The sequence below is a fragment of the Rhinopithecus bieti genome, unplaced genomic scaffold (assembly GCF_001698545.2).
Source record: "Rhinopithecus bieti isolate Rb0 unplaced genomic scaffold, ASM169854v2 scaffold_9581, whole genome shotgun sequence".
Lineage (NCBI taxonomy): Eukaryota > Metazoa > Chordata > Mammalia > Primates > Cercopithecidae > Rhinopithecus > Rhinopithecus bieti.
In genome coordinates this window covers 1,764,167-1,790,238 of record NW_016806413.1, presented here as the reverse complement: position 1 = coordinate 1,790,238, position 26,072 = coordinate 1,764,167, and the positions used below count along the sequence as shown (strand labels likewise).

Here is a 26,072-nt window from a genome sequence, read left to right as displayed (position 1 = left end):
TTTTTTTTTTTTTTTTTTTTTTTTTTTTTAAAGACAGTGTTGCTCTGTCACCCAGGCTGGAGTGCACTGGCACAATCTTGGCTCACTGCAGTCTCTGCCTCCTGGGTTCAAGCAGTACTTGTGCCTCAGCCTCAGAGTAGGAGATCTGGATTTAGCATGCCTTTGTTCAAATCCTAGCACTTCTCAGTGATGGTTCCTTAGATCTCAATTAGAAATAATGCCAGAACTATCTACATTTGCGTAGTTTTAAATTTCACTTTATCTCACTATTTGCTCATTAACTTTGCTTCTTTTTTTATTAAGTAAACATTTTACTTTGGGTTCCTTTTAGATATACCAGAAAGTTCCACATAAGCGCAGATCAGTATCCATCTAATTAGTTTCCATCTGATCGGTTACAGAGATCTCTGCAGAGATGAAGAGCTGGCAGCCTACCTTCTGGGGCTTCTTATTGTTGTTTGTTTGTGTATTTGCTTAGCAACTGGCTGGATCAATTTAGTGAAGTCTATTTCCCTCCTATACTGTTAAGCCTTTGATATTGCTCCTCAGGAAAGCACAGCTTTGGATATGCCCACCTTTATCCTGGGATCACAGTGGTTTTGGTAGGGATCTCTTTCTTTCCATGACTGCACACAGCTGTGAAACTCCAGTAGTTGTTAGCTGATTGCTCTATTGTTTTTTAACAATGTCCTGGGGCATAAGTTGTCTTACAAACTACTTCAATTCTTGCTCCATTGAAGGAGTAGTTTCTGAGGTTGTCTTTTTTATTTCTTGTGACTCCACTGTAGTTACTCCTAGTTGTCTTATATCCCCATTGTCTTCTGGCAAGCGAACAGGCCTACAATTTAGCTTGTATCTTGAATGTCTTCCTAATTACTTTCACTAAAACCTACACTGTTCCTGAGAGTGCCCTTAGGTTTGAACTTCTTTTCCCCACACCCCACTCCGAGACGGAGTCTCGCTCTGTCACCTAGGCTGTACGGCACTGCAACCTCCACCTCTTGCATTCAAGCGATTCTCCTGCCTCAGCCTCCCAAGTAGCTAAGATTACAGGCATGTGCCACCATGCCCAGCTAATTTTTGTTTTGTATTTTTAGTAGAGAGACGGGGTTTTGCTGTGTTGGTCAGGCTGGTCTCGAACTCCTGACCTCAAATGATCTGCCTGCCTTGGCCTCCCAAAGTGCTGGGATTACAGGCATGAGCTACCACACCTAGCCACGTTTGAACTTCTCTATGCTCTGTTGCAAATGAATTCAGCTCATTTGGGAAGAGAATAGGATTTATCTGTTTATGGGCTGATTCTTCGTCTAGGCAAAATCTCTGAGCCTGGGCACTAGAGTTGGGGATAGGGATAATGGCAGTCTTGTCTCTGAGTAATACCTTTTCTAGTTGCTGAGCATTTTGTGGGGAAGGTGGGGAGTGCAGCAGCCTCAGGTCTTCTAGACTTTCCTTGTGTGGAACCACTGCCTAATGAGTTGGGACAAGGATGATCAGGGCCCCAGTGTTCTCAGCATGCAGTTGCAAGATGAGGGCTGGGTGGGAGAAGAGAGAGCCCTCACCTCTCAACCACACTTGTCTAGGACTTTATCTCAGCATCAGATAGCTAGCTGGAGACACAATGATACACTGACATCCTGCTGCTCTGTGGAAGACACCCCTGCAATTAGGAGCTGGAGGGGGATCCTATTTCTCGGCTGCTGCAATCTACAGTGGAGTGTTTGCCTTGCTGAGATGGGAGGAAGAGAGCAATCTTGGTTCAAATAACACAGGACCACCTTTCTTGATGAATTTTCATAAATGTTCTCTAACGGATGTTTCTTTGTTTGCTGTTTGCCTTTGGGAACATTTCCAGAGGCTTTAATTTTCTTTTCTTTTTTTTTTTTTTGAGATGGAGTCTCACTCGGTCGCCCAGGTTGGAGTGCAGTGGTGTGATCTCGGCTTACTGCAAGCTCTGCCTCCTGGGTTCACGCCATTCTCCTGCCTCAGTCTCCTGGGTAGCTGGGACTACAGGTGCCTACCACCACGCCTGGCTGATTTTTTGTATTTTTAGTAGAGACGAGGTTTCACCATGTTAGCCAGGATGGTCTCAATCTCCTGACCTCGTGATCCGCCCACCTCGGCCTCCCAAAGTGCTGGGATTACAGGTGTGAGCCACTGCGCCCCGCCAATATTCTTTTTTTTAATTTCACCAGTTTCACTGGGGAGTGGGTCAGTGGAGTTCCTTATAACGTCATGTCAGAAGTCAATCTCTGACTTCTTTTTTAACAGAATTATTCTGCTGCTAGGTTGAGAAAAGATGGGAGTGGGGCAGAAAGAGAAGCAGAGAGACTGTTGTAATAACACAATAAAGAGATGTTGCTGGCTTGGTTCTACACTGTGGCAGTGGATTTAGCAAGAAGCTGTTGGATTGTGGGTATGTTTTAAAATTAGAGCCAAAGCTTTGCTGAGATTGGATATGAAGAGTGAGAAAGAACAGGGTCAGGGATGACTATATGGTTTTTGGCCTAAGCAACTGGAAAGATGGAGTTAACGGAGATATAGAAACACATTTGGGGTAGAGGTGGGGTGTTCAGGAGCTCAGTTTTGTACACATTAAATTTGATTCATTGCCCACTGCATATCCAGTTAGAGATATCAAATAGGTAATAAGTTGTAAGAGTGTGGAGCTCAGGAGAGCAGTCCAGGAAGAAGGTTTAAATTTGTGAATCATCAATTTATACCTAGTATTTAAAAACAGGCCAGGCATGGTGACTCTGGTGACAGAGCGAGACTCCGTCTCAAAAAAAAAAAAAAAAAAAAAAAAAGAAAGAACCATTGATGCGGGATATTTTGCTCCTTAGCTCAGCTAAAATCCAGGTTCTTGTTGCATGCCCAGGAAAAATCAGGCACGCGGACACATTGAAAGATGAGGAGAGTGGAATTTATTAAAAGGAGGCCCTCAGTGAACAAAAGTGTGTCCTGCCAACAAGCTGCCACCTCACAGATTGAATACCAGGTCACCACACACCAGCTGAAGAGGCCAGGCTTCTCCCCCTGCATAAGGTGCAAATTCCCAGTGGCTCCACCCCATTCCCTGAGTGCGCATGTGGGCCTTTAGTCTGAGCCACTCCACATTGATTTATTTTCCTTACTGCGTGTGTGTTAAGGGACAGAATTTTTCAATGACCTGGGAGGCGTTTGGCTGTCTCCTGTCTCTATCATTCCCCCTTCTAAAGAGTATATCTGGCTGGGCGCGGTGGCTCAAGCCTGTAATCCCAGCACTTTGGGAGGCCGAGACGGGCGGATCACGAGGTCAGGAGATCGAGACCATCCTGGCTAATACGGTGAAACCCTGTCTCTACTTAAAATACAAAAAACTAGCCGGGCGACGAGGTGAGCGCCTGTAGTCCCAGCTACTCGGGAGGCTGAGGCAGGAGAATGGCGTAAACCCGGGAGGCGGAGCTTGCAGTGAGCTGAGATCCGGCCACTGCACTCCAGCCTGGGTGGCAGAGCAAGACTCCGTCTCAAAAAAAAAAAAAAAAAAAAAAAAAAAGAAGTTAATTCACCTTCCTTAAAAAAAAAAAAAGAGTGTATCTAACTGCCCTTAGAATAAAGATAAGAACAAAGACACTGTTTCCTGCTGACAGGGGGTGCTGTGTTGGGAAAATGGCAGTCAGATCTCCCTAAGAGGCTGATCTAAGGGTTCCTGGCAAAAGGGACCATTATCTGAGGCTCCAGTTGCACGACTGGAGTTTGATAGCCTGAAGGCAAGAAGAGACATGCTGGGTTATTAGAAAACATGTATCAAAACAAAACAAGGATGGGGGAAGGACAGCTTGAAAATCCCGAGGCCTTTTACTGGTTTGCACAGGGAGAGGGAGGCCAAAAGCCCGATTGGTTAAAAAAAACTTTTACTCTTTTGTCGGCATGTCAGTCTTCTGGGTTCCCTTCCCCCAAGCCCAATCCTAAACCAATCTCAAGTTTAAGGTTTGGGAAATTAACTTTTCGCAGTTTAGAGGATGGATTCGAGGGGAGTGTCCTGTAGTAAGGAGACACAATTACCTATCTGTGAAGAGAGGACACAATGGGAAAAGGAAAAAAGAAGGTGTCCCAGGGGTTCAGGATGCATTCAAAATGGGACAGACTGAAGATGAATGGCTATCCATCAAGAAAGAGGGGAGCAGGTGTCCCTGGTTCCTTTCTCTTCCTAGCGAAAACCCAGGGTGGGTGAGGGAGGGAGAAAGCGAGGTGTCCCTTTTTATTTCTTCTGTCCTTTTATCCCCAAGACCCGGTGACCATCACAGGGTGCTACCCATGGATGTCAAAGCGACTTTCCCCCATGTTAACAGGGGGGTCTAGGAGGTGGAAATATCCACTTTTACCCACATATGCCCTATCTCCCCTGCTGTCAGTAGCCTTCAAGTTCTCTAGACCTCATTTATGTCATGGATACTAGCATGATGTTTATCCATGAAACAGGAGGCTTGGCTTAATTGGCAGGAATTAGTCTTGCTCACCTGTGCTGTGCTTTTTAACTTCTGTTACCATCTACCTCTGGATCCCTCAGATCCAGTTTTTTTTTCTTAGGGACCTGATGTTTGGAATTGAGTGTGGAACCAAAAATGTGTCTCAGGGGTTGTATGGACTCCTTATCATAAGCTGAATGCTAAGGTGAAGCTGTGGAAGTGAGTCCTCCTCCAAGGGAAAGAAAAGGATGTCCTGTGTCACACCCAGATAACTGGTGGCTATGGTTACGTTTGCTAAGATTTGGGTGCATGGAGCTTGGCTATGGTTAGCTCTCTTGGTCTTACTTTCCCAAAAAGGAAAGCTCTGGATGACAGGCACCCTATTTATTCCCACCTCCTAGCAGGATTTGCAGGATAATTGCTCAGAACTAGAATAGATTCAGATTTTTACATTACCCGTCCCCCTTTGTTCCTTCTGGGCTATAGTCGGAGATCTCTGGTTGGATCACAGGAATAAGCTGGGTTAGTTTTTAAACAAACTAGGCAAAAAACTTGAAAACAACTAGTGGGTCTAGAATTTAGTGATAAGTTTTGAAACGTAATTTTCTCTCTCCAGTCCTCATTTTCTTAAAACAAACCATGATAGGACTGAGTTGTTTGCAAAATAGACTTTAGTCTTATACTTGGCTTGATTATTTGCATGAAGTGCAGCAAGAATTATTTTTACAGAGGACTTTTAGATTGACTTTGATGGAACTCTATTCCACAAGGAATCTCAGATAGGACTTTCTAAAGCCGAGCCCAGCCATGGATTTGTACCCTCATATACCTGTGAGTTGGGTAAGCTCCTCTCTTCTTGAGGTCCCAAGAGCATAGGGTTCCTGGGCCTGTTAAAAAGTGACACTTTTTACTCACCACAGATTAGGAACCATGTATGGGGACTGTGTAGGCAAGGTATGAGGCCAGTTTTCCCAAGGAGCTTTTATCAGTTCTGCAAGTCAAGCTTGACTCCTTAAAGGGAAGCATACCCTTCCAGTCAAAGGCCTTGGCAAAACAACTAGTGTCTTCAGTTGTGTCCTGTTGCAAAGAAAATGGACTCTTATTGCACTGATGCAAACAACTATATTGTCGTAAGTTAAGAATACTCACAACTAGTTTCCAAATTCTGGAGAAGCCAGGCAGAGAGAGAGAGAGAGAGAGAGAGACAAACATGCTCCAAATTTTGTTCACAGGAGTATAGCTTACTCAATTATTAAAGGCTGTAAAATAGTTCAAAATAGTTTCCTTGACTCTGAAAAACAAAACAAGGATTGGCAATGTTCCAAGCAAAAGTCAAAAAGATTACTTCAGTTTTGTATTCATTAAGTCCATCCAGTTAACTCTTGTTTAGCTTGATATTCATGAACATTTCAACTCTTCATGAGTCCTGTTTGTTTTTTCTTTATTCTAATGTCACAATCTCCAAAGTTATCAGAAACCTGCATTTGAGAGCACCTATGAAAGTTCTATGGCTGATTATAAACCATCTTTTGAAAAGGATGAAAACAAGACAATAATTATCTGTGAATAACAAAATGTCCAGGGTAGTTACAGTCGGAAACAGAATTGACAAATAAATTTGGTTATCTCTGTGGTTTATAACATAACAACCTTAATTGTGATTGATAGCATATACTCCTGATGGGGCCCTAAGATAATTTCTGATGGCCTGGGACTCCTTGGAAAAAACAGAAAAGGCACCACAGATTCCATTTTGATGGTCAGACACTAGAATTTTAGAAATCCCATACAGTTTTGGAACATATATTAATATTCCCTAAAATAAAACCTGAAGAAGATTAAACATTATTTTGGCAATCTCATGCACCTAACTAAACATGTCACATAATCTGTTTACCTCTCTTCTGGATGTGCCAGGGGCCCTCTGTAGCATCCAAAAGCCAGGTGTCAGGAAAGATAATTTTGAAACTGAAGTTTGATTTTGGGAAGCCTGTTGAATATGTTAGAGGTTTAAAACATTTGATTTTTATGAAATAGAATTCCAGATTACCATAAGTTATTTATTTTGCCAAAATGATGGCTCAGAAATTTTAAAAAGCAAAAACCTTTTATGACAACCCTTTACAGATTTAGCTGAAGAGCAGATTGGTGCCTTAAGAGACCCTTGTTGTGCTTTTATTTTAATGCTCAATTTACAGAAGAGCCATATAATACCCTTTTGAATTTAATCAGTATGTTCACACAAGGAATTTTTTTTGCAAGATTAATTTTTACAATCCTTCCACTACTTGTTTAAACGTTTAGCTTTATCTTATCTAATTCAAAACAGTCCTTTAACCCTAGGCAAAAATGTACATTTTGATGACATCTGAATTTTACCAATAATTTTAAGGCTGTTTTATTTTCAAAGATTAAAGTCATGTGAACTAAACGGTACCACAGCTATTCTTTCTTTTAAAAAATATTTGATATAAGTGCTTATTTTCCTTTAGGCCAATTAATTAGAACTCTTGTGTATAGAGATCACACACACAACACATACATAACTACACAGGCAGAAGAAGATCCAGTAGCTATAAGATTTTCTGTTCACCAATTTCATAACTGGACAGTTAGCCTCTGAGTGGGGCCCTTTAAGAGCAGGGCTAGGATGGCCGGGCGCGGTGGCTCAAGCCTGTAATCCCAGCACTTTGGGAGGCCGAGACGGGCGGATCACGAGGTCAGGAGATCGAGACCATCCTGGCTAACATGGTGAAACCCCGTCTCTACTAAAAAAAAAATACAAAAAACTAGCCGGACAAGGTGGTGGGCGCCTGTAGTCCCAGCTACTCGGGAGGCTGAGGCAGGAGAATGGCGTGAACCCGGGAGGCGGAGCTTGCAGTGAGCTGAGATCCGGCCACTGCACTGCAGCCTGGGCGACAGAGCTAGACTCTGTCTCAAAAAAAAAAGAGAGAGAGAGCAGGGCTAGGAAAACATGTAGTTTCTAGGGCCTAGTAAACAGATACAGCCAGAAAACAAAAACAGATTTTGAGACGGATCCATCCACCTCCAATTCCTGGGGCTTCAATAGGAAAACAAAGGTCTCTCCCAAAATGGAATCCTGGAGCCTTTTCTTTTTCCCCAAGGATTATGGTCAGGTCATACAGAAAATTAATCTTAGGGCCCTCATTAGCAATGCATTAACAGATGGGCAAGACAAAATGGAGAAAAAGAAATTCCCAAGTTAACATGGAGAAAAGAATTCAGTTAACTGAGAAAAAACCTTTTCCCAGCAAAATAAGATCCAAGAAGAGAAAAACACAAAGGCCTTTTAAATATACTTATAACTTGGATATCCACTTTCAATTAAGCTGAGGGCTTTTTAAGAAAATCCTTTTAAGTCCCTTATTACCCAACGTTAGCCATGTAAAGTGGCCAGTATGTCTGGCTTCGAAACTTTACCAAACCTCCCAAGTGCTCAGAAGAAGGAAAATTCAAGGTGGTTCATGGAGGGGAAGAGAATCAACAAATGGCTAAGGTCACACAGATATCAAACCAGAAAGGACTCATTCCTTAAGCCAGGATTGAACCCAAGCCACCATTGTAAAATGGCAGAGGCTAAAACAAAGTACTGGGTACGTGGTTACAGGCCACTCTTCCAAAGACGTAAAACAAGATGGAGGCCTGCAGCAAAGTTTGCCATTGACCAGTTTGCCGGACTGGTTTGAACCATGGACCTATGGAGTCCTAGGCCGGCATCCCATCCTAAGGTACCCCTCTTTCTGACAGAGCCGTACAGAAAGACATGGAAAGCACACCAGCTTGGCTACAGCTTAAGACCAACCTCACAAATCCTTTTTCATAATTGAAATCTTACAGAGAATATAAACAGTGATAGTTGGGGTCTTGGCCTAGTAAAACATCTTCAAAAAAAAAAAAAAAAAGCTTCTCATATTAAAGTTAATCCCTGGTAGAAAAAAGGAAAAAAAGCTTAAATGCAGGGCTTCAAAGATGCTTGAAGGAAGAACCTGTTATTCTTATGCGAATGAGTTTCTGCAACAGGGAGAGAAATCTTTAATTGCTGTTTCTTCTCTGGGGCTTGGACCTAGCTGGGCCCCTTGGCTAGGGGAGGGGAAGACTCTATGGGCATGTGGTGGGGAACCCTAGCCAGCCAGCCAAGTGGGGTCCTTGGGCCATGCACCCCAGCCCCACCTGGGAGGGGAGGGATGCAAGGAGCTGCCACTCGCCCATCCATCCTACGCATGAGCCTGCAGCCATTGGGTTGGGGGTAGAACACCCCCAGTATTGTAAAAGAAAAGATAGGTGCTATTACAGTCTCAAAAAAAGAAGGAAAATGCCACAGAAAGGCTGGGCTGGGTTGGAATGAGGCCAACATTCCCTACCCTGAGAGTGATGGGGGGTAGAAGGGGGGCACAGTTTCCTCTACCCTCAGGAGAAGTCCGAGGACAATAAGGCTCAGAAACGAGAGAGAAAAGACTTTTTTGTTCACATTTTATTCACCTTTACTCATGTCCTTATACAGGCCACCAAAATGATGCAGGATTTTTTGCTCCTTAGCTCAGCTAAAATCCAGGTTCTTGTCACATGACCAGGAAAAATTAGGCACACAGATACATTGAAAGGCGAGGAGAGCAGAATTTATTAAAAGAAAGCTCTCAATGAAAAAAGGAGGTCCTGCCAACATACCTCACGGATTGAATACCAGGCCACAACACACCAGCTGAAGAGGCCAGGCTTCTCTCCCTGCATAAGGCACAAATTCCCATTGGCTCCACCCCATTCTCCCAGTGTGCATGTGGGCCCTTAGTCTGAGCCACTCCGCATTGATTTATTTCCCATACTGTGCATGTGTTGAGGGATGGAATTTTTCACTGTGGTTATGTTAGGCAAGCCCCCTGTGCACAATGACCTGGATGGCATTTGGCTGTCTCCTGTCTCTTATCACCATGACACTAGGTGTTATAACCAGTAATGGGTTAGGATAGAATGGGAATAGGATCAAGGCCTCAGCTGTGGAGCACCACATTGTTAATGTCAGGGATCTGAGGAGGCTGAATATAGTAGGCAACGCAAGAGCACGTTAGAGAAGAATAGGATTTCCATATTACAATTTAAATGACCTTTAATGACTTTTTATTTTTATTCCAGCTGAGTTACGCAGTATGACAAATGGTCAGTCTAACCAAACAAGGTAAGAAAAAAAATATTCTTGATGAGCTCCCAAAGGACTAGGGATTGAATATTTTTAAAACAACCATTTAGCTTAGTAAAGAGTACTTATTTCAAAATTTAACTTAGTCCTCAACCAGCTGGAAATGTGAGAAAATCGCATATTCCCTCTGCCCTCTCACTTTCCAGGCAAAATAATAGAATCAGTAGCATAATTCTCCTTGGGAATGCCTCACTTATTATTGCTAGTAAGAGGGAAATGAGAGACAAGCACTAGTTCATGAAATGAACTCACACTCCCTTTGAGTTCAAGTAAAGGGTTGTGAAGGTGCCTGTTGTGAAGTAAATCAGTAAAAGGAATGGGTCATGTGAGACTCTTTAAAAAGAGATAAATTTGGCCGGGTGCAGGGGCTCATGCCAGTAATCCCAGCACTTTGGAAGGCCAAGGTGGGCAGATAACTTGAGGTCAGGAGTTCAAGCCTGACCAATATGGTGAAACCCCATCTCTACTACAAGTACAAAAATTAGCTGGGTGTGATGGCAGGTCCCTGTAATCCCAGCTACTTGGACGGCTGAGGCAGGTGAATCATTTGAACCCGGGAGGTGGAGGTTGCAGTGAGCCAAGACTGCACCATTGCACTCCAGCCTGGGCAACAAGAACAAAACTCTCCATCTCAAAAAACAAAAAAGAAAAAAAGAGGTAAATTTGTACGGGGTATGTCTTCAGCTTTGTTGGAGAATCTCATTATAGAAACATTAGAGGCAATATGAGACTTGGATCCTTTTTCAGTTTTCTTTCTTCTTCAATAAACTGCACTGCTACTTTTTTTTTTTTTTTTTGTCTTTAGTAATGAAGGTGATGCTATCAAAGTTTTTGTGCGAATTCGTCCTCCTACAGAAAGATCTGGGTCAGCTGATGGAGAGCAGAACTTATGCTTATCTGTGCTCTCCTCCACGAGTCTCCGGCTGCACTCCAACCCTGAGCCCAAAATTTGATCATAGTGCTGATGTGAACCACTCAGGTAATATATATGGAAACTAACCTTTTTTTTTTTTTTTTTTTTTGGAGATGGAGTCTCACTCTTCACAGCGAATGCATGGCAATCCGGCTTATCTGCAACCTCCGCCTCCAGTTCTACAATCTCCTGCCCTCACTCCAAAGTAGCTAGACTACAGGTCCACCACCATGCCTACTAATTTTTATGTTTAGTAAAGGGTTTCACACTTGGCCAGGATGGGCTTGAATCTCTTGACCTTCGGATCTGCCTGTCTTAGCCTCCAAATGCTGGATTACAGTGGATACACCTTGCCTGCTAGAAACTTACTTTTTACCTGGACAGGTAGGCCTTCATTACCTAAATTCATTTCTTGGCCAGGTGGCGGTGCCACGCGTAATCCTAGCCACCTTGGAGCCGAGGTGCTGAACACGAGCCAGGAGATTGAGATCATCCTGGCTAACCGTGAAACCCTGTCGTACTAAAAATACAGAAAAAGCTGTTGTGGTGGCACCTGTAGTCCAGCTACTTAGGAGGCTGAGGCAGGATAATGCAAATGAACCCAGGAGCGAGGTTTTGCATAAATGGAGTCGCACTGCGGCACTCCAGACTGGGGCAAAAGAGCAAGACTGCGTCTCAAAAAAAAAAAACAAAACAAACAAAAAAGGATTTCTTTCGGTGGTTCTTTAATTTCATCTTCTCAAGGAAGACTCAACTAATCCTTTTTTTTTTTTTTTTTGAGAAAGAGCTGGCCTGTCGCCAGGCTGGATGCAGTGCGGATCTCAGCTCCTGCAAGCTCCGCCTCCCGGCTTACGCCATTCTCGCTGGCCCTCAACCTCAGCGAGTAGCGGACTACAGGCCCCCACGTCACCGCGGCTAATTTTTTATTTTTTAGAGAATGGGGGGGGGGTTCACCATGTTAGCCAGGGGCTCAATCTCCTGACCTCTATCCCACCCATCTCGGCACTCCCAAAGTCTGGATTACATGCTTGAGCCACCGCGCCCCGCCTTCATAAATATTTTAAATCTAATTTATTAAATATTTTCTCCTTTTTTCATCAAACTTGTAGCAGAATGACAAAACCTCTTTTTTTTTTTTTTTTTTTTACCCAAGTGATAGGAAATTATTGGGAATAGTGTCACATGCCTGTAAACCCAGCTATTCGGGAGGCTAAGGCAGGAGGATCACTTGAGCCCAGGAGTTTGAGGCTACAGCGAGCTATGATGGTGCCACTGCACTCCATCCTCGGCAACAGAGCAAGACTCTGTCTCTTAAAAAAAAAAGATCTGTGATGTTCAGTGTAGTAGCCATTAGTTGTATGTGGCTATTTAGATTTAAATTAATTAAATGAAACTTGAAAGTCAGTTCCTCATACACACTAGTCATATTAAAAGTGTTGCTCGTGCATCTGAGGCACTGGAGGTTAGTGAAGATGCACTTTTTGGAGTCAGTGGATGATTGAGAAGTATCGTTGAACTGCCTAATCTAAGGATTTAGGGTTACCATGATGTCAACAAGTGCTTTTCTAATTAACGTCAACTTAATTAAGACCTAGTTAGTGCTATCCAATGGAACTTTCTGCAGTGATGGAAATGTCCTGTATCTGTGCTGTTTGTTACAATGGCCTCTAGCCAAATGTGACTATATAAGTTTAAATTAATTAAATCCAATTTAAAATTCAGTGCGTCAGATGCACTAGCCACATGTGGCTCCTGAGCACTTTTAATATGGCTAGTATGTATGAGGAACTGACTTTTAAGTTTTGTTTACTTAATTTAAATCTAAATACCTACATATAACTAACGGCTACTATACTGAACATCACAGATTTTTTTTTTTTTTAAGAGATGGGGTCTTGCTTTGTTGCCAAGGGTGGAGTGCACAAGTGATCCTCCTGCTTAGCCTCCCGAGTAGCTGTGATTATAGGCATGTGTCACTATGCTTGGCTAATTTTTTTTTCATTCCAGGATAAATCTCAGTTATGCCCAGCTACATTTTAAATTTTTTGTAGAGATGGAGTCTTGCTATGTTCCCCAGGCTGGTCTCAATCTTATGGCCTCAAGCAGTCCTCCCATCTTGGCCTCCCAAAGTGCTAGGATTGCAGGTGTGAGCCACTGCACGCAGCCCATCACCGATCTGCAGTATTCCCTTATACATATAGATGTTTTTGGGCCGACATTTAGGTCTTTGGATCTTCTTTTATGTGGAGCATAGCTGGCCAAGAGATATATAAAATGAGGGCCTTGTGCAGTGGCTCATGCCTATAGTCCCAGCACTTTGGGAGGTGGAGGTGAGGTCCACCTCACAAGGTGGATCACGAGGTCAGGAGTTTGAGACTAGCCTGATCAACGTGGTGAAACCCCATTTCTACTAAAAATACAAAAATTAGCCAGGCATGGTTGCGCGCACCTGTAGTCCTAGCTACTCAGGAGGCTGAGGCAGGGGAATCGCTTGAACCTGGAAGGTGGAAGTTTCAGTGAGCTGAGATTGCGCCATTGCCCTAAAGGTGACAGAGCGAGACTCCATCTCAAAAATAAATAAATAAATAAAAATAAACTGTAGATTTGGGAGTTCTTACATTCTTAATAAGACTGCATCTACTTATAGGTAAAAATGAAAATAAAATGGAGGTATTGACTGTTCAATGCAAACTTACGAGAAAAATCACTGAAGAAGATATACACCCATTTTTTTATGCTAGTACCAGTACAATAACTAGATGCAATATGCTGTACAAAATTCTGTATAAAGTTGAGTTGTGTGCTTTAAATCTATAGTTGTATAGGAGATTAATAGATGTAATTATGTTTAAAGTTTTATCATCTTAGATAGTTTAGCCTTTTTTCTGTAATGGATGTTAGCCATGTTATTACTAAGCAGTTTTTGCTGTTACATTGTAGAATGTAATTTAGGAAAAATGTTTTCATTTTTATGAAATGTTAAACACGTTTGGTTACGTTTGTAGGAGTCTGTATTCTCAACTGTGGCTAAAAGCATTGTGGAGTCTTGCATGAGCGGTTATAACGGTACCATCTTTGCATAGTAAGTTGTTGTCTGTGTCCTTATACATACTACATGCTTGTATTATTTTCCTGTTGCTGTTGTAACAAATTACCACAAACTTAGTGGCTTAAAACAACACAAATGTATTATCTTAGAGTTCTGTAAGTGAAAAGTTCAACTCGGGTCTCTCATGGGCTAAAATCAAGGCGTCAGCAGGGATGCAATTCTTTTGGCAGCTGTGTTCCTTTCTGGAAAATTGTTTCTTTGCCTTTTTCAGCTTCTAGAGGCCACCCACATTACTTAGCTTACAACCCCCTTTATCTTCAAAACCAACAACATGTAACTCTTTGACTCTTCTTCCTTAGTCACACCTCCCTCTGACAGCAGCTAAAATCGGTTTTCTGATTTTGGGGACTCATATGATTAGATTGGCCCTGCCTGGCTATCAAGGTAGCAGGGATTACACTCGAAGGTAGAGGGGTTGTGTAGAGCAGAGTATCTGTCTAACTACATATAACACATTTTTTTGTAAGAAAGGTTTGTCCAGCCAGGCGTGGTGGCTCATGCCTGTAATCCTAGCACTTTGGGAGGCTGAGGTGGGTGGGTTACTGGAGTTCAGGAGTTCAAGACCAGCCAGGCCAACATGGTGAGACCCCGTCTCTACTAAAAACAAAAAAAAAAAAAAAAAAAAAAAAATAGCTGGGTGTGGTAGTGCTCACCTGTAGTCCCAGCTACTCGGGAGGCTGAGGCAGGAATCACTTGAACCCGGGAGGCGGAGGTTGCAGTGAGCCGAGATTGCACCACTGCACTCCAGCCTGGGTAACCGGGTGTGACTCTGTCTCAAACAAAACAAAACAAAACAAAACAAAAAAGATTTGTCTGTTTTCCACATTTATTTATTCAATTATTTATATGTTATGGATGTACATTTATTTTATTCTTTAGGTTATAATCCAATACTAAAAATTATTTACCTTGTTGTTTCTGTTGTTCCAGCTTTGCCCAGTGTGCCCTCCTTGAGGTTGGTTTTTGTGTCCCTTTGCTATAGCTCACGCTTTTGTTTTCTGAGCCCCTTCTTACTTTGTGATGCTACAAGATGCTCTGGGCTCATCTTGTGTTTTCCTTGACCTATGCCTAGAATCAGCTATTTCACCAATGAACCCTAATTCCTTTAATTGGAGCATGGTATTTAGCAACCAAGATCTGGTTGCTAGGTGTGTTTGGTTTGTTGCTTCTAGGCCTTTTCAGTAGACAGAGCTAGGTAATACATGGCGGGGTGGGTATACTGTCTGGTTTACTGAGGACAATACCAATTGTCAAGTATTATTAATAGTGTCCTCTTCACTCTCAAGTGCCTGTTTGGACAATAATCTGTAGGATTACCCTATTTGTAGGAGACTCAGTAATACCCATTTCTCATTCTGAGTTACTAAAGAACTTTATTCCTCTTCTTCCAGAAGAAGGGGGTAAAAAACTATAGCATACTGTTTTCTAGTTTTGGGGGGCATTTAATGAAAAAGTAAATTCAAAATTTTCTATTTTTGCTGTGAATCTAAGCTAAAGTCTTTTGATATCCTGATTGACTTCTTTAAAATACAACTTTTTATTTTATTTTTTTTTAAGATAGGGTCTTGTTATGTTGCCCAGTCCTGGAGTGCAGTGGCTATCCACAGCTGTGATTCTAGTGCACCACAGCCTGGAACTCCTAGGCTCAAGCCATCTTCCTGCTTTAGCCTCCTCAGTAGCTGGAACTGCCTGGCTTCAACTTTTTTACTTTTAGTTGTTTGTTACTCTTGTTTCTGTTAAGTGGGATAACAGGAGAGATGACATTGCAGAAAAACCTATAGCATAAGAATTTTTTTATTGCTTTATATTTAAATGAAGAGATTTTAGTATCTTTTAAAGACAAAGAATTTAGGAAAGGAAATGCTGTATTACTTAGCATAGCAAAAATTGGAAACAAAAGTTCATTTGATTCTGGTTAAATAAATTATGGTGCTGCAAGATGCTCCACGATCCCAAACCCGTGGAATACGGTGTAGCTATTAAAAATAATGAGGCAGACCTCTATTGCTGACCTAGAAAGATATCTGAAGTAAAATTAAGGGAAAAACAGGTTGCCAAGCAGTATGAAGAGCATCATCTCAATATTTGTAAATAAAGATTAAATGAAAACTCTGATGGCTATGTTTGTGTAATACAGAAGCATTTGCCAATTAATAGTGGTTAGCTCTTTGTAGGGAGATTGGAGAGAAAAGAGGCGGATCATTCACTTTTTATCTAATAGAATTTAAAATGGAAAGAAAATAAGCTCACTTTTTGTGGAGAAAACTTATACACTAGTATTATAATAGGAGTAGTCTTTTAATTTTATGTGTAAAAATAACATGTAAAACATTATTTTTTACAGTGGACAGACTGGCTCAGGGAAGACATTTACTATGATGGGTAAGTAAATTAAAGATTAACTTTTGTTGGCTTAATCTACCCTTTCTGTGATAACAGTAACCTACAACATTTTGGGGAAAGGCATAATTTCTATATATGATGTTGATCTCTTGAAATTAAGGAGATTCCCTAGGCTTCTGCCAAGTTGTGAGTTTTTTGCTAGCAAAGTCCATGTGTTAATCATGTTTGCAGCTATGTTTCCAGCTCAATGCCTGGCACAGAGTGGTGCTGAATAAACAGGTTTTCAGTAGGATTTAATGAATTTGTATATGTTTCTACACCTGTGTAACTACTAACCAGATCAAGATTCCTTCCTGGTCAGTAACTACCAAACCCTGTCCCCTGGAATGCCTATTACTCTGATTTCTGTCATCATTAATATTGCTTGTTTTTGATCCTCTACAAATAATATTTTATTGTGTATCTTTTGTTTTTGGTCTTTTAGTGTTAAGTTTCTGTGATTCACTGATGTTGTTGCAAGTAGTAGTAGTTTATTTCCATTACTGTATAATATATTATTGTATGAATATACTACACATTTTCCAGTCTACTGTTGGTAGACATTTGGATTATTTCAACTTTTCAACCATATGAATAATGTTGCTGTGAACATCTTTTCTTGTGTCTTTTGAAATAATTTGTGTTGGATATGTATCCAGGGAAATTGCTGGATCATAGTATATATGTATATTTAGCTTTAGTAATTCTGCCCAACAGTTTCCCAAAGTGATTATCTCAGTAGTATATGGAAGTTCCAGTTGCTCCACTTCCTTATATGTACTTGAAATTGTCAATTTAAAAAATTTTAGCCATTCTTAAGTATGTACAGTATTATCTTATTGTGTGTTTATTTCTGTTGACAACTGAATACCTTTTATATGTTTACCCGATATATCAATAGCCCCTCTGTTGAAATGCCCATTCAAGCTTTTTTCTCCCATTTAAAAAATTAGCTTGACTTTTTCTTACTCATTTGTGGATATTCCTTATAAAACAGAGAAGTTAGCCTTTTGTCTATGATATGGATTCCAGATTTTTCTCTAGGTTTTTCATTTGTCTTTTGACTTACTTGAGGTTTTTTTTTCTATGCTAAAGTTTTATTTTACATGGCTGAATTTTTTTCTTTTCTTTTTCTTCTTCTTTTTTTAATTTTTTTGAGACGGAGCCTTCCCCCTGTCGCTGAGGCTAGAGTACAATGGTTCAATCTTGGCTCACTGCAACCTCCACCTCCTGGGTTCAAGGCAATTCTCCAGCCTCAGCTTCCCAAGTAGCTGGGATTACAGGCATGTGCCACCACACCTGGCTAATTTTTGTATATTTAGTAGAGATGGGGGTCTCACCATGTTGGCCAGGCTGGTCTCCAACTTCCGGCTTCAAGTGCTCCACCTGCCTCAGCCTCCCAAAGTGCTGGGATTACAGGCAGAAGCCACTGCACCCGGCTTCTTTTTCTTCTTTAATGGCTTCTGAATTGTGAGTTGTAGTAAGAAAGGTCTTCCTCTCTCTCTGAGGTTATAACAACAACAACAACAACAACAACAAATAATTGAATACTTGTACTTACAGTATGCCTGGCACTCTTGAAGACACTGTTGGTTTACTTGAATACAAGGCAGTGTCCTGGCTCTTGTGGACCTTCTGATTTTCAGGCAGGGGGAATACACAATTAAAAGCAAATACACCTGTAGAAATTATGCCAGAGGTAATAAGTGCTATGAATTAAAATAAAGCCATGTAAAGGGATGGAAAAAAGTAGAGGGTGCTATTTTAGATGGTGGGTCAGGAAAGATCTCTCAGGAGGTCACCTTTGGAGTTACTAAGTGAAATGAGAGTGAACAATGAGACTGTCCAAGAGAATAATCTTACAGGCAGAGGAACAGCAGTTGCACAGGCCCTGAGGTGGGTGCACACTCAAGAATGTTTGAAGAACAGCAGAAGACCCATTGAGAGTGGAGTTTTCCAGGATAAGGGGCTGGTAGCGTGGGAAGTCGGAGCTATACCCTAGGGCCAGGTCATATAGGCCCTGGTGAGGATTTTGTATTTTGTTTTGAATATGATGTGACATTATTGGAAGAGTTCTTTTTTAAAATAAACAAACAAATAGGAAGTACATGATCTGATATATAATTAAAAGGATTACTCAGGCAGCTAAATGGAATAAAGACTATTAGGGGAGGCCGGGCGCGGTGGCTCAAGCCTGTAATCCCAGCACTCTGGGAGGGGGAGACGGGCGGATCACAAGGTCAGGAGATTGAGACCATCCTGGCTAACACGGTGAAACCCCGTCTCTACTAAAAAATACAAAAAACTAGCCGGGCGAGGTGGCGGGCGCCTGTAGTCCCAGCTACTCGGGAGGCTGAGGCAGGAGAATGGCGTAAACCCAGGAGGCGGAGCTTGCAGTGAGCTGAGATCCGGCCACTGCACTCCAGCCTGGGCGACAGAGCGAGACTCCGTCTCAAAAAAAAAAAAAAAGACTATTAGGGGATAGAGCAGGATTAGGAGATACTGCAGTGGGTCAGGCAAGAGATGATGAAGGTAATTAAAGATTTGTTGAATCTTTGTCTTAGTCTATTTGTGTTGCTGTAAAGGAATACCTGAGGCTGGGTAATTTATAAAGAAAAGAGGTTTACTTGGCTCACAGTTCTGCAGATCATAGAGGAAGCGTGGCACCAGCATCTGCTCGGCTTCTGGTGAGGGCCTCATGCTGCTTCAACTAATGGCAGAAGACAAAGGGGAATGGGCATGCAGGGATTACATGGTGAGAGAGGAAAGTGAGAGAGAGAGAGAGAGTAAAGTGAGAGAGACGGAGAGAGACAAAGAGAGAGAGAGATGAGGAGGTGCCAGGCTCTCTCCAACAACTAGTTCTCTTGGGAAATAAGAGAACTCACTCCCATGAGAATGGCACCAAGCCTTTCATGAGTGGTTGTGCCGCCCACACTCCATGACCCAAAAATGTCCCAGCAGGCCACACCTCCAACAGTGGGGATCAAATTTCAACATGAGAATTGGGACCAAACATACTATATCAAATTGATCTTTGTATAATATATTCTCCAACAGGAAAATGGTGTAAAATTATCTGCATGTTCTAATATTCTCTTTATTCATTTACTTGCATTTTTCTACCTCTGTTATGTGTTTCTTAAGCTACGAGTTACAAGGACCATTTAAAATATTCCAGGTGTGGTGCAAGGCCTTCTAGCAAAGACAACTATTATATTTTAAAATTTATTCTTTATTTTTCTTCTGCATATCAGCATTTTGTTAGTTCCTTTGGTCTCTAAGGCATACTTCACCAATATTTTGATTGTTAAATAGATCTAGATCTTTTCTAGCTATATATATTTTTTCTGGGAAATATTGCTATAACTTGAATTAGAATTCCTTAGAATCCTGCTATTTACATATACACTGATATCTCTTCCTTTTCCCAGTGTAACAAAATAGAGACTCTGCATTTTTCTGTCTGCATGGAAATCTTGTAAGATATTCTTACAGTACTTTTCTTACCAGCTTGGCTTTTATTGCCTAATTTAAAAAAAATCAACTAGCTAACCCTGATTTTTAGTACTTAATGTGTTTAAAGCACTAACATGGCTCTCAGTGCTTTGCCTTTACACTCTCAGTTAATTCTTTCCAATAACCCTATGTGGTATTTAGTACCATTATTATCCCCATTTTATAACTGAGAACTCTGCAGCTTAAGAGGGATTTAGTAATTAGCCTATGGTCACAAGGTATGGGGCCAAGGCCTGGACCACAGGTCAGTCTATGAGACCAAATGTGCTGCAATAAAGTACAATTATTTGATATTCCTGCAGATTTTGGTACCTGGCAGTTGGAAAAATTTCAATTCCTCTCACAGACCTAAATTTAACTTGCTTGGAGCACAAGTAGGAAAATCATTATACAGTATAATCATCTTATTTCTATATAAATTGCCATTTTGAAAGACTTTTGGAATAGAATAAAAATCCAGTGTTTATTTTTTTCACTTTTTTAGGACCATCTGAATCTGATAATTTTTCTCATAACCTGAGAGGAGTAATCCCACGAAGTTTTGAATATTTGTTTTCCTTAATTGATCGTGAAAAAGAAAAGGTAAAACTTAATGTAAAAATAAAGTGGTTCTATGAAATGTCCAATTTTGAATAGGTAGCTCCTGATAATTAGCTCATGATACATGGTGAAGCATGAATGGTACTACTCTACAATGTGGATAGACTAGTGTGGTATAAAAAAATCTTTCAATTCTGAGGATAATATTAAGGATTCTGAGTTGTTTTATCTCAATTGAGTTTTTGGTTTATAAAACATGCATTATCCTTTATCCCAAATTGCTAGTTTACAAGAAAGGAAAATAATGCTTCTGGGGCTCTCAGAAAAAATATTTTGCAAGAGAGAAACTGTAAATAAAATCTCAACTGAGGAAAACAGATACATTAATACACTAAGCCTAATCATCTACCTGTACTTAGGCTCACAGGTGACTGCAGGTGTCCCTAAATCCTCATGGCATCCAGCAGTGATGAACTCATCCTCACCATCTTTGTAGCACCTGCTACTGCCTTCCCATGGTCTTTGTGCTCCACATGTGGTATGGCTCCATCACCGTGGGGATATGGTCTTTCCTCCTGCATTGGCTCCCAGGTTGGGCCTTCTCACAATTGTGCAGATTTAGCTTGGGGAAGTCGGGGCTTAGAACCATTTGTGTTTTATGTTCCATTACTTGTGTACCAAAGAATCTTATATATAACATTGGTTTACTATTTACTCCTTTGCAGAAATCACCTATCTGTAACACTGAAGTTAGACACACAAATTGTGTGGCAGTGAAATAATTTAGTACCATGCATTTCTATGGTTAAAAATCCTATAAAGTCTTTTAAAATAAATTATTTTCAATCGTTTGAAGAACATAACACTTGTTTCGAATAAAACTTCATGAGGACATCAAATATGTAAGACAGACAAAAATGGAATTTCCCAACTGGACTGCTCAATTCTCCTCTCCCTGTATTAGCTCCCAGGCACCTGTGGAGGCCTCTAGGGTGCCTGGGACCACACTTTGATGCAGCTCTAAAATATAATCATGTGTTAAAACTAGTTATCGGCCGGGCGCGGTGGCTCACGCCGGTAATCCCAGCACTTTGGGAGGCTGAGGTGAATCACGAGGTCAGGAGATCGAGACCATCCTGGCTAACACAGTGAAACCCCATCTCTACTACAAATACAAAAAATTAGCCAGGCATGGTGGCGGGCACCTGTAGTCCCAGCTACTCGGGAGGTTGAGGCAGGAGAATGGCACAAACCCAGGAGGCAGAGCTTGCAGTGAGCCCAGATCGTGCCACCACACTCCAGCCTGGGCGACAGAGTGAGACTCCATCTCAAAACAAAACAAAACGAAACAAAACAAAACAAAACAAAAAACTAGTTATCTAGATTTTTTTACTTTTAGGTATCTTATATTGTATTAAAGGATAATAGCATAGGAGATTTATATCTTGTGAAGCAAGTGCAAAATTAATGCTTATGAAAACTGGGTATGAACACATGAAAATAATGTATCTAAACGAGGCTTCTTTTTTACAGGCTGGAGCTGGGAAGAGTTTCCTTTGTAAGTGTTCCTTTATTGAAATCTACAATGAGCAGATATATGACCTATTGGACTCTGCATCGGCTGGACTGTACTTAAGGGAGCATATCAAGAAGGGAGTCTTTGTTGTTGGTGCAGTGGAGCAGGTGGTAACCTCAGCTGCTGAAGCCTATCAGGTACCCTGCAATGAGCACTTATTTGGTGCTTAGGCAACAAACCTGCTGTGAAAGCACCCCAATCTCAAAAAAGTAAGAATTGAGGTGCCAAAAATATGTCATAAAGGCATAATACAGAATGTTCATGAGAAGTAAAGATAAAATAATATGGCAGTATTTTATTCTATTCTAAGAGTCTTTCAAAATGGCAACCTGGAAAGGGCAATTTAAACAGAAATAAGATGATACATTGTATAATCAGTTTCTTATTTGTCCATATGTCTTTAGTGGTTCCTCCTGGGAGATGCCTGTTTGAGGGGCTTTTGGGAACTCTGGCCTTTAAACCAGCTGGCTGTTCTTTTCTATGTTGCTTGCTTGTTAGGTGTCAAAAGCTAACTTATCTTGAGCATTCAGCTCAGGACAAGCAAACCTCTTGACAGGAATTTACAAAATATTCTAGATAAGTTTTTATGAAATCTGATCTGGTCCAATGATTTGAAAGTGTTTTTATTATGTAACATTTGACACATGTAAAATATTGCCACACACATTAAGTTACCAAGCATAATGTTAAAGTGAACATTCAGGAGGCTTTTAGACAATTTAAAGACCCTAGTATCACCAGTACTATCCTATTTACTGGTGATATTTGGTTTTTTAAATATACTATAAATAGGTAAATAGGATACCTGTCCTCCCTATCCCATATCCCTGGCTCCTCTCCAAAATTAAGCACTAAGTTGAATGTCATTATCATTTTCTTCCACTTTTAAATCACATATATATGTGGTTTTGCCTCTTTTTGAGTTTGAAAAAACACATATTTAGCTCTCTATGACTTTAAAAACTCAACATGGTTTATGAAATCTATGTTGCATTTCATTTATTTTCACTGCTGTATGATATTTCATAATTTATTCTTTTATCTTCAACAAGCCTCTTGATTCCAGCTGTTTAAATTGAGACTCCCCCAAGCAAGAGACAGGTTCTACTTGTGACCGAATGTGTGTATACATACATACTCAAGAAATTGTGTTGGGTTTTTTATTGGAATTACATTGCAGTTATAGACCAGTTTAGAGGAATTAACATTTTTTTTACAATGTTTTACAATATTCAGTCCATATATTAACATGATATGTCTCCTCTTTTATTTAGATCTTTAATGTCTTGCAATATAATTTTAATAATTTTCATCATAAAAGTCATACATACTTTTTGTTAACTTTATTCCAGTATACCTTATGTTTTTAGTTGCTCTAATAATCTCTTTTATTTTCATTTTTATTTATTTTTTATTTATTTATTGTTTTTGGAGACAGAATCTTGCTGTGTCGCCCAGGCTGGAGTGCAGTGGCGTGATCTCAGCTCACTGCAACCTCTTGTCTCCTAGGTTCAAGCAATTCTCGTGCCTTAGCCTCCCAAGTAGCTGAGACTACAGGTGCACACTACCATGCCTGGCTAATTTTTTGTGTTTTAGGAGAGACAGAGTTTCACCATGTTGCCCAGGCTGATCTTGAACTCCTGAACTCAGGCAATCCACCCGCCTTGGCCTCCCAAAGTGCTAGGATTACAGACATGAGCTACTGCGCCCAGCACATAGTCTCTTTTTAAAATTATATTTACTGTTTGGTGTGTATAGAAGTGCAGTTGAATTTTTCTTTTTTTCTTTTTTTTGAGACGGAATCTCACTCTGTTGCCCAGGCTGGCATGCAGTAGTGCGATCTTGGCTCACTGAAAGCTCTGCCTCCCGGGTTCATGCCATTCTCCTGCCTCAGCCTCGCGAGTAGCTGGGACTACAGGTGCCTGCCATTACGCCCGGCTAATTTTTTTGTTTTTTTGTTTTTTTTTTAGTAGAGACGGGGTTTCACCGTTTTAGCCAGGATGGTCTCGATTTCCTGACCTCATGATCCACCCGCCTTAGCCTCTCAAAGTGCTGGGATTACAGGCGTGAGCCACCGTGCCTGGCCAAAATGCAGTTGATTTTTATAAGATGCTTTTATAATTAGTCACCTTGCTAACTATCTTAAAAAATAAACAATGTGTGTTAAAGTTTTGTTTCATGCTTTTTCCACTATTGTTGAGATAATCTTGTGTTTTTTCTTCTTTAACATGTTAACTTGATAAAGTACTAGATTAAGATTTGCTAATATTTTGTTTAGTATTTTTCATCAATTTAAAAAATTGAGATCAATCTGTAATTTCCTTTGTCCTATTCCGTTTTTGTTTTTGTTTTTGTTTTTTTTGAGACAGGGTCCCGCTCTGTCACCCAGGCCGGAGTACAAGTGACACAAACAATCATGGCTCACTGCAGCCTTGACCTCCTGGGCCTAACAGATCCTCCCACCTCAGCCTCCCTAGTAGCTGAGACTACAAGTGCACAGCATTATGTTTGGCTGAGTTTTGAATTTTTTTGTAGAGATGAAGTTTAGCCATGTTGTCCAGGCCAGTCTTGAACTCCTGGGCTCAAGCATTTTACCTGCCTCAGCCTCCCACTATAGGCTGAGACACTGCACCCGGCCCTATTCTCTTTGTCTTGTTTTATTTAGCAACGTTACTTGTTTTCTGAAAGTATTTATGCCTGGGATGACTTATTCTTAGAATATATAGTAGAACTCATCTGCAAAATTATCTGGGTCTTGCAAGAAGATTTTTAACTACAAAAAAAATTATTTTAATAGAGTCATGCAGCCATTTTATTTCTTCTTGGGTCAGTGTTAGTAAGTTATGTATTCTTAGAAAAATTTCAATTTCCTCTTAGTTTTCAAGTATATTGGCATAAAGTTGTTCCTAGTATTCACATTTTTACAATCTTTGCCATAACTGCCATTTTGTTTGCTTTTACATGGTTTTATTGTTTATATGGACTTGCTCTTTAATATTTTCTTTGTTTTTAGTTTCTCCTGGGTTTATCTTGCTGTTCTTTTTCAGCTTCTTAAGCTGGATGTTTACTCGTGTTGGCATTTCTTTTGTGATATAAGTATTTAATGCTATAAATTTTTACTTAATACTTCTTTAACTTCACACAAGTTTTAATATTTTAATTATCATGTAGATCCAAATATTTTTCTATAATTTTTTTGACTCATTAATTACTTAGAAATGTGATTTTAAATTCCAAAGTTTGTGGGATTTCTAACTTATTTCTTATGTTGATTCTCAATTGCACTGGGATCAGAGAATGTGGTCTTATGTGACATCTAGTCTTTGAGATTTTTTTGAGACATAATTTATGGATTTATAACAATGTTTTTCAAGTGTGCCATGTGTGCTTAAGAAGAATATGTATCCTTGGTACAAGGTTTTATATTTTTGCGAGTTTTCTTGTCCCTGTAATCTATTGATACTTCAGAGAGATGCACTGATTTCCCACTAAGGTGTTGGTTTTTCAGTTTCATTGTGATTTTTTTCTGTATGTATATATATATATACATTCACATATGGAAACACAAGTCCTCACTTAACATCCTGATAGGTTCTTGGAAACTGACCTTAAGTGAAACAATGTATAATAAAACCAATTTTACTACAGACTAGTTGATACAAAGAAGAGTTAAGTTCCTACTGCATATTTCTAGTCATAAAAGCATCACTAAACTTCTCAATAAGGACCCAACACACTTCTAATATTAAACATTAAAATAAATGTGAACTATACGTTTATTTAAAAAAGATGATAAAAACAACTAAGATAATTATTTACCCAGGTTTGGTGGATAAGTGAGTGATGGCAGTCATGGTGTTGGGTTAAATCGGGAATAAATGTTTACAAAGTAGAAATTGTCAGGAGCACTTCCTACCACCATACAGTTCAGAAACAAGCGATAACAAATATGGTGGGCTCACTGAGTACTTTCATACTGCATTGTTTATTGTCCTGTATTTGTATGAGTATCATATACTTGATGAAATTTTTTTTTTTTTTTTTTTTTTTGAGACAGTCTCACTCTGTCTCCAAGGCTAGAGTGTAGTGGTGCGATCTCGGCTCACTCCAACCTCTGCCTCCTGGGTTCAAATGATTCTTGTGCCTCAGCCTCCTGAGTAGCTAGGACTACAGGCATGTGCCACCACACCTGGCTAATTTTTTGTATTTTTATTAGAGATGGGGTTTCGTCATGTTGGCCGGACTGATCTTGAACTCCTGACCTCAGGTGATCTGCCCTCCTCAGCCTCCCAAAGTGCTCAGTTTACAGGCATGAGCCACCACACCTGGCCACTTTATGAATTTTTATTTGGCAATATTTGTATTAATTCATTTTCTAC

At 40.4% G+C, this 26,072-nt stretch overlaps 1 protein-coding gene and 1 long non-coding RNA gene across 2 annotated transcripts in view; both read left to right on the top strand.

The window, feature by feature from the left end:
* The window catches only part of LOC108532310 (uncharacterized), a 12,834-nt gene extending 2,250 nt beyond the window's left edge, over positions 1-10,584 (top strand). The window contains exons 2-3 of the long non-coding RNA XR_001886415.1: positions 9,594-9,636; positions 10,463-10,584. This is a non-coding gene — a long non-coding RNA (uncharacterized LOC108532310). The remainder of the gene's footprint in view (positions 1-9,593; positions 9,637-10,462) is intronic.
* A 2,995-nt stretch (positions 10,585-13,579) lies between these two features.
* The window catches only part of KIF15 (kinesin family member 15), a 71,471-nt gene continuing 58,978 nt past the window's right edge, over positions 13,580-26,072 (top strand). The window contains 4 exon segments of the mRNA XM_017876394.1: positions 13,580-13,652; positions 16,024-16,061; positions 20,062-20,159; positions 21,651-21,830. Coding sequence (XP_017731883.1) covers positions 13,621-13,652; positions 16,024-16,061; positions 20,062-20,159; positions 21,651-21,830 — 348 coding nt within the window. The 5' untranslated portion in view covers positions 13,580-13,620.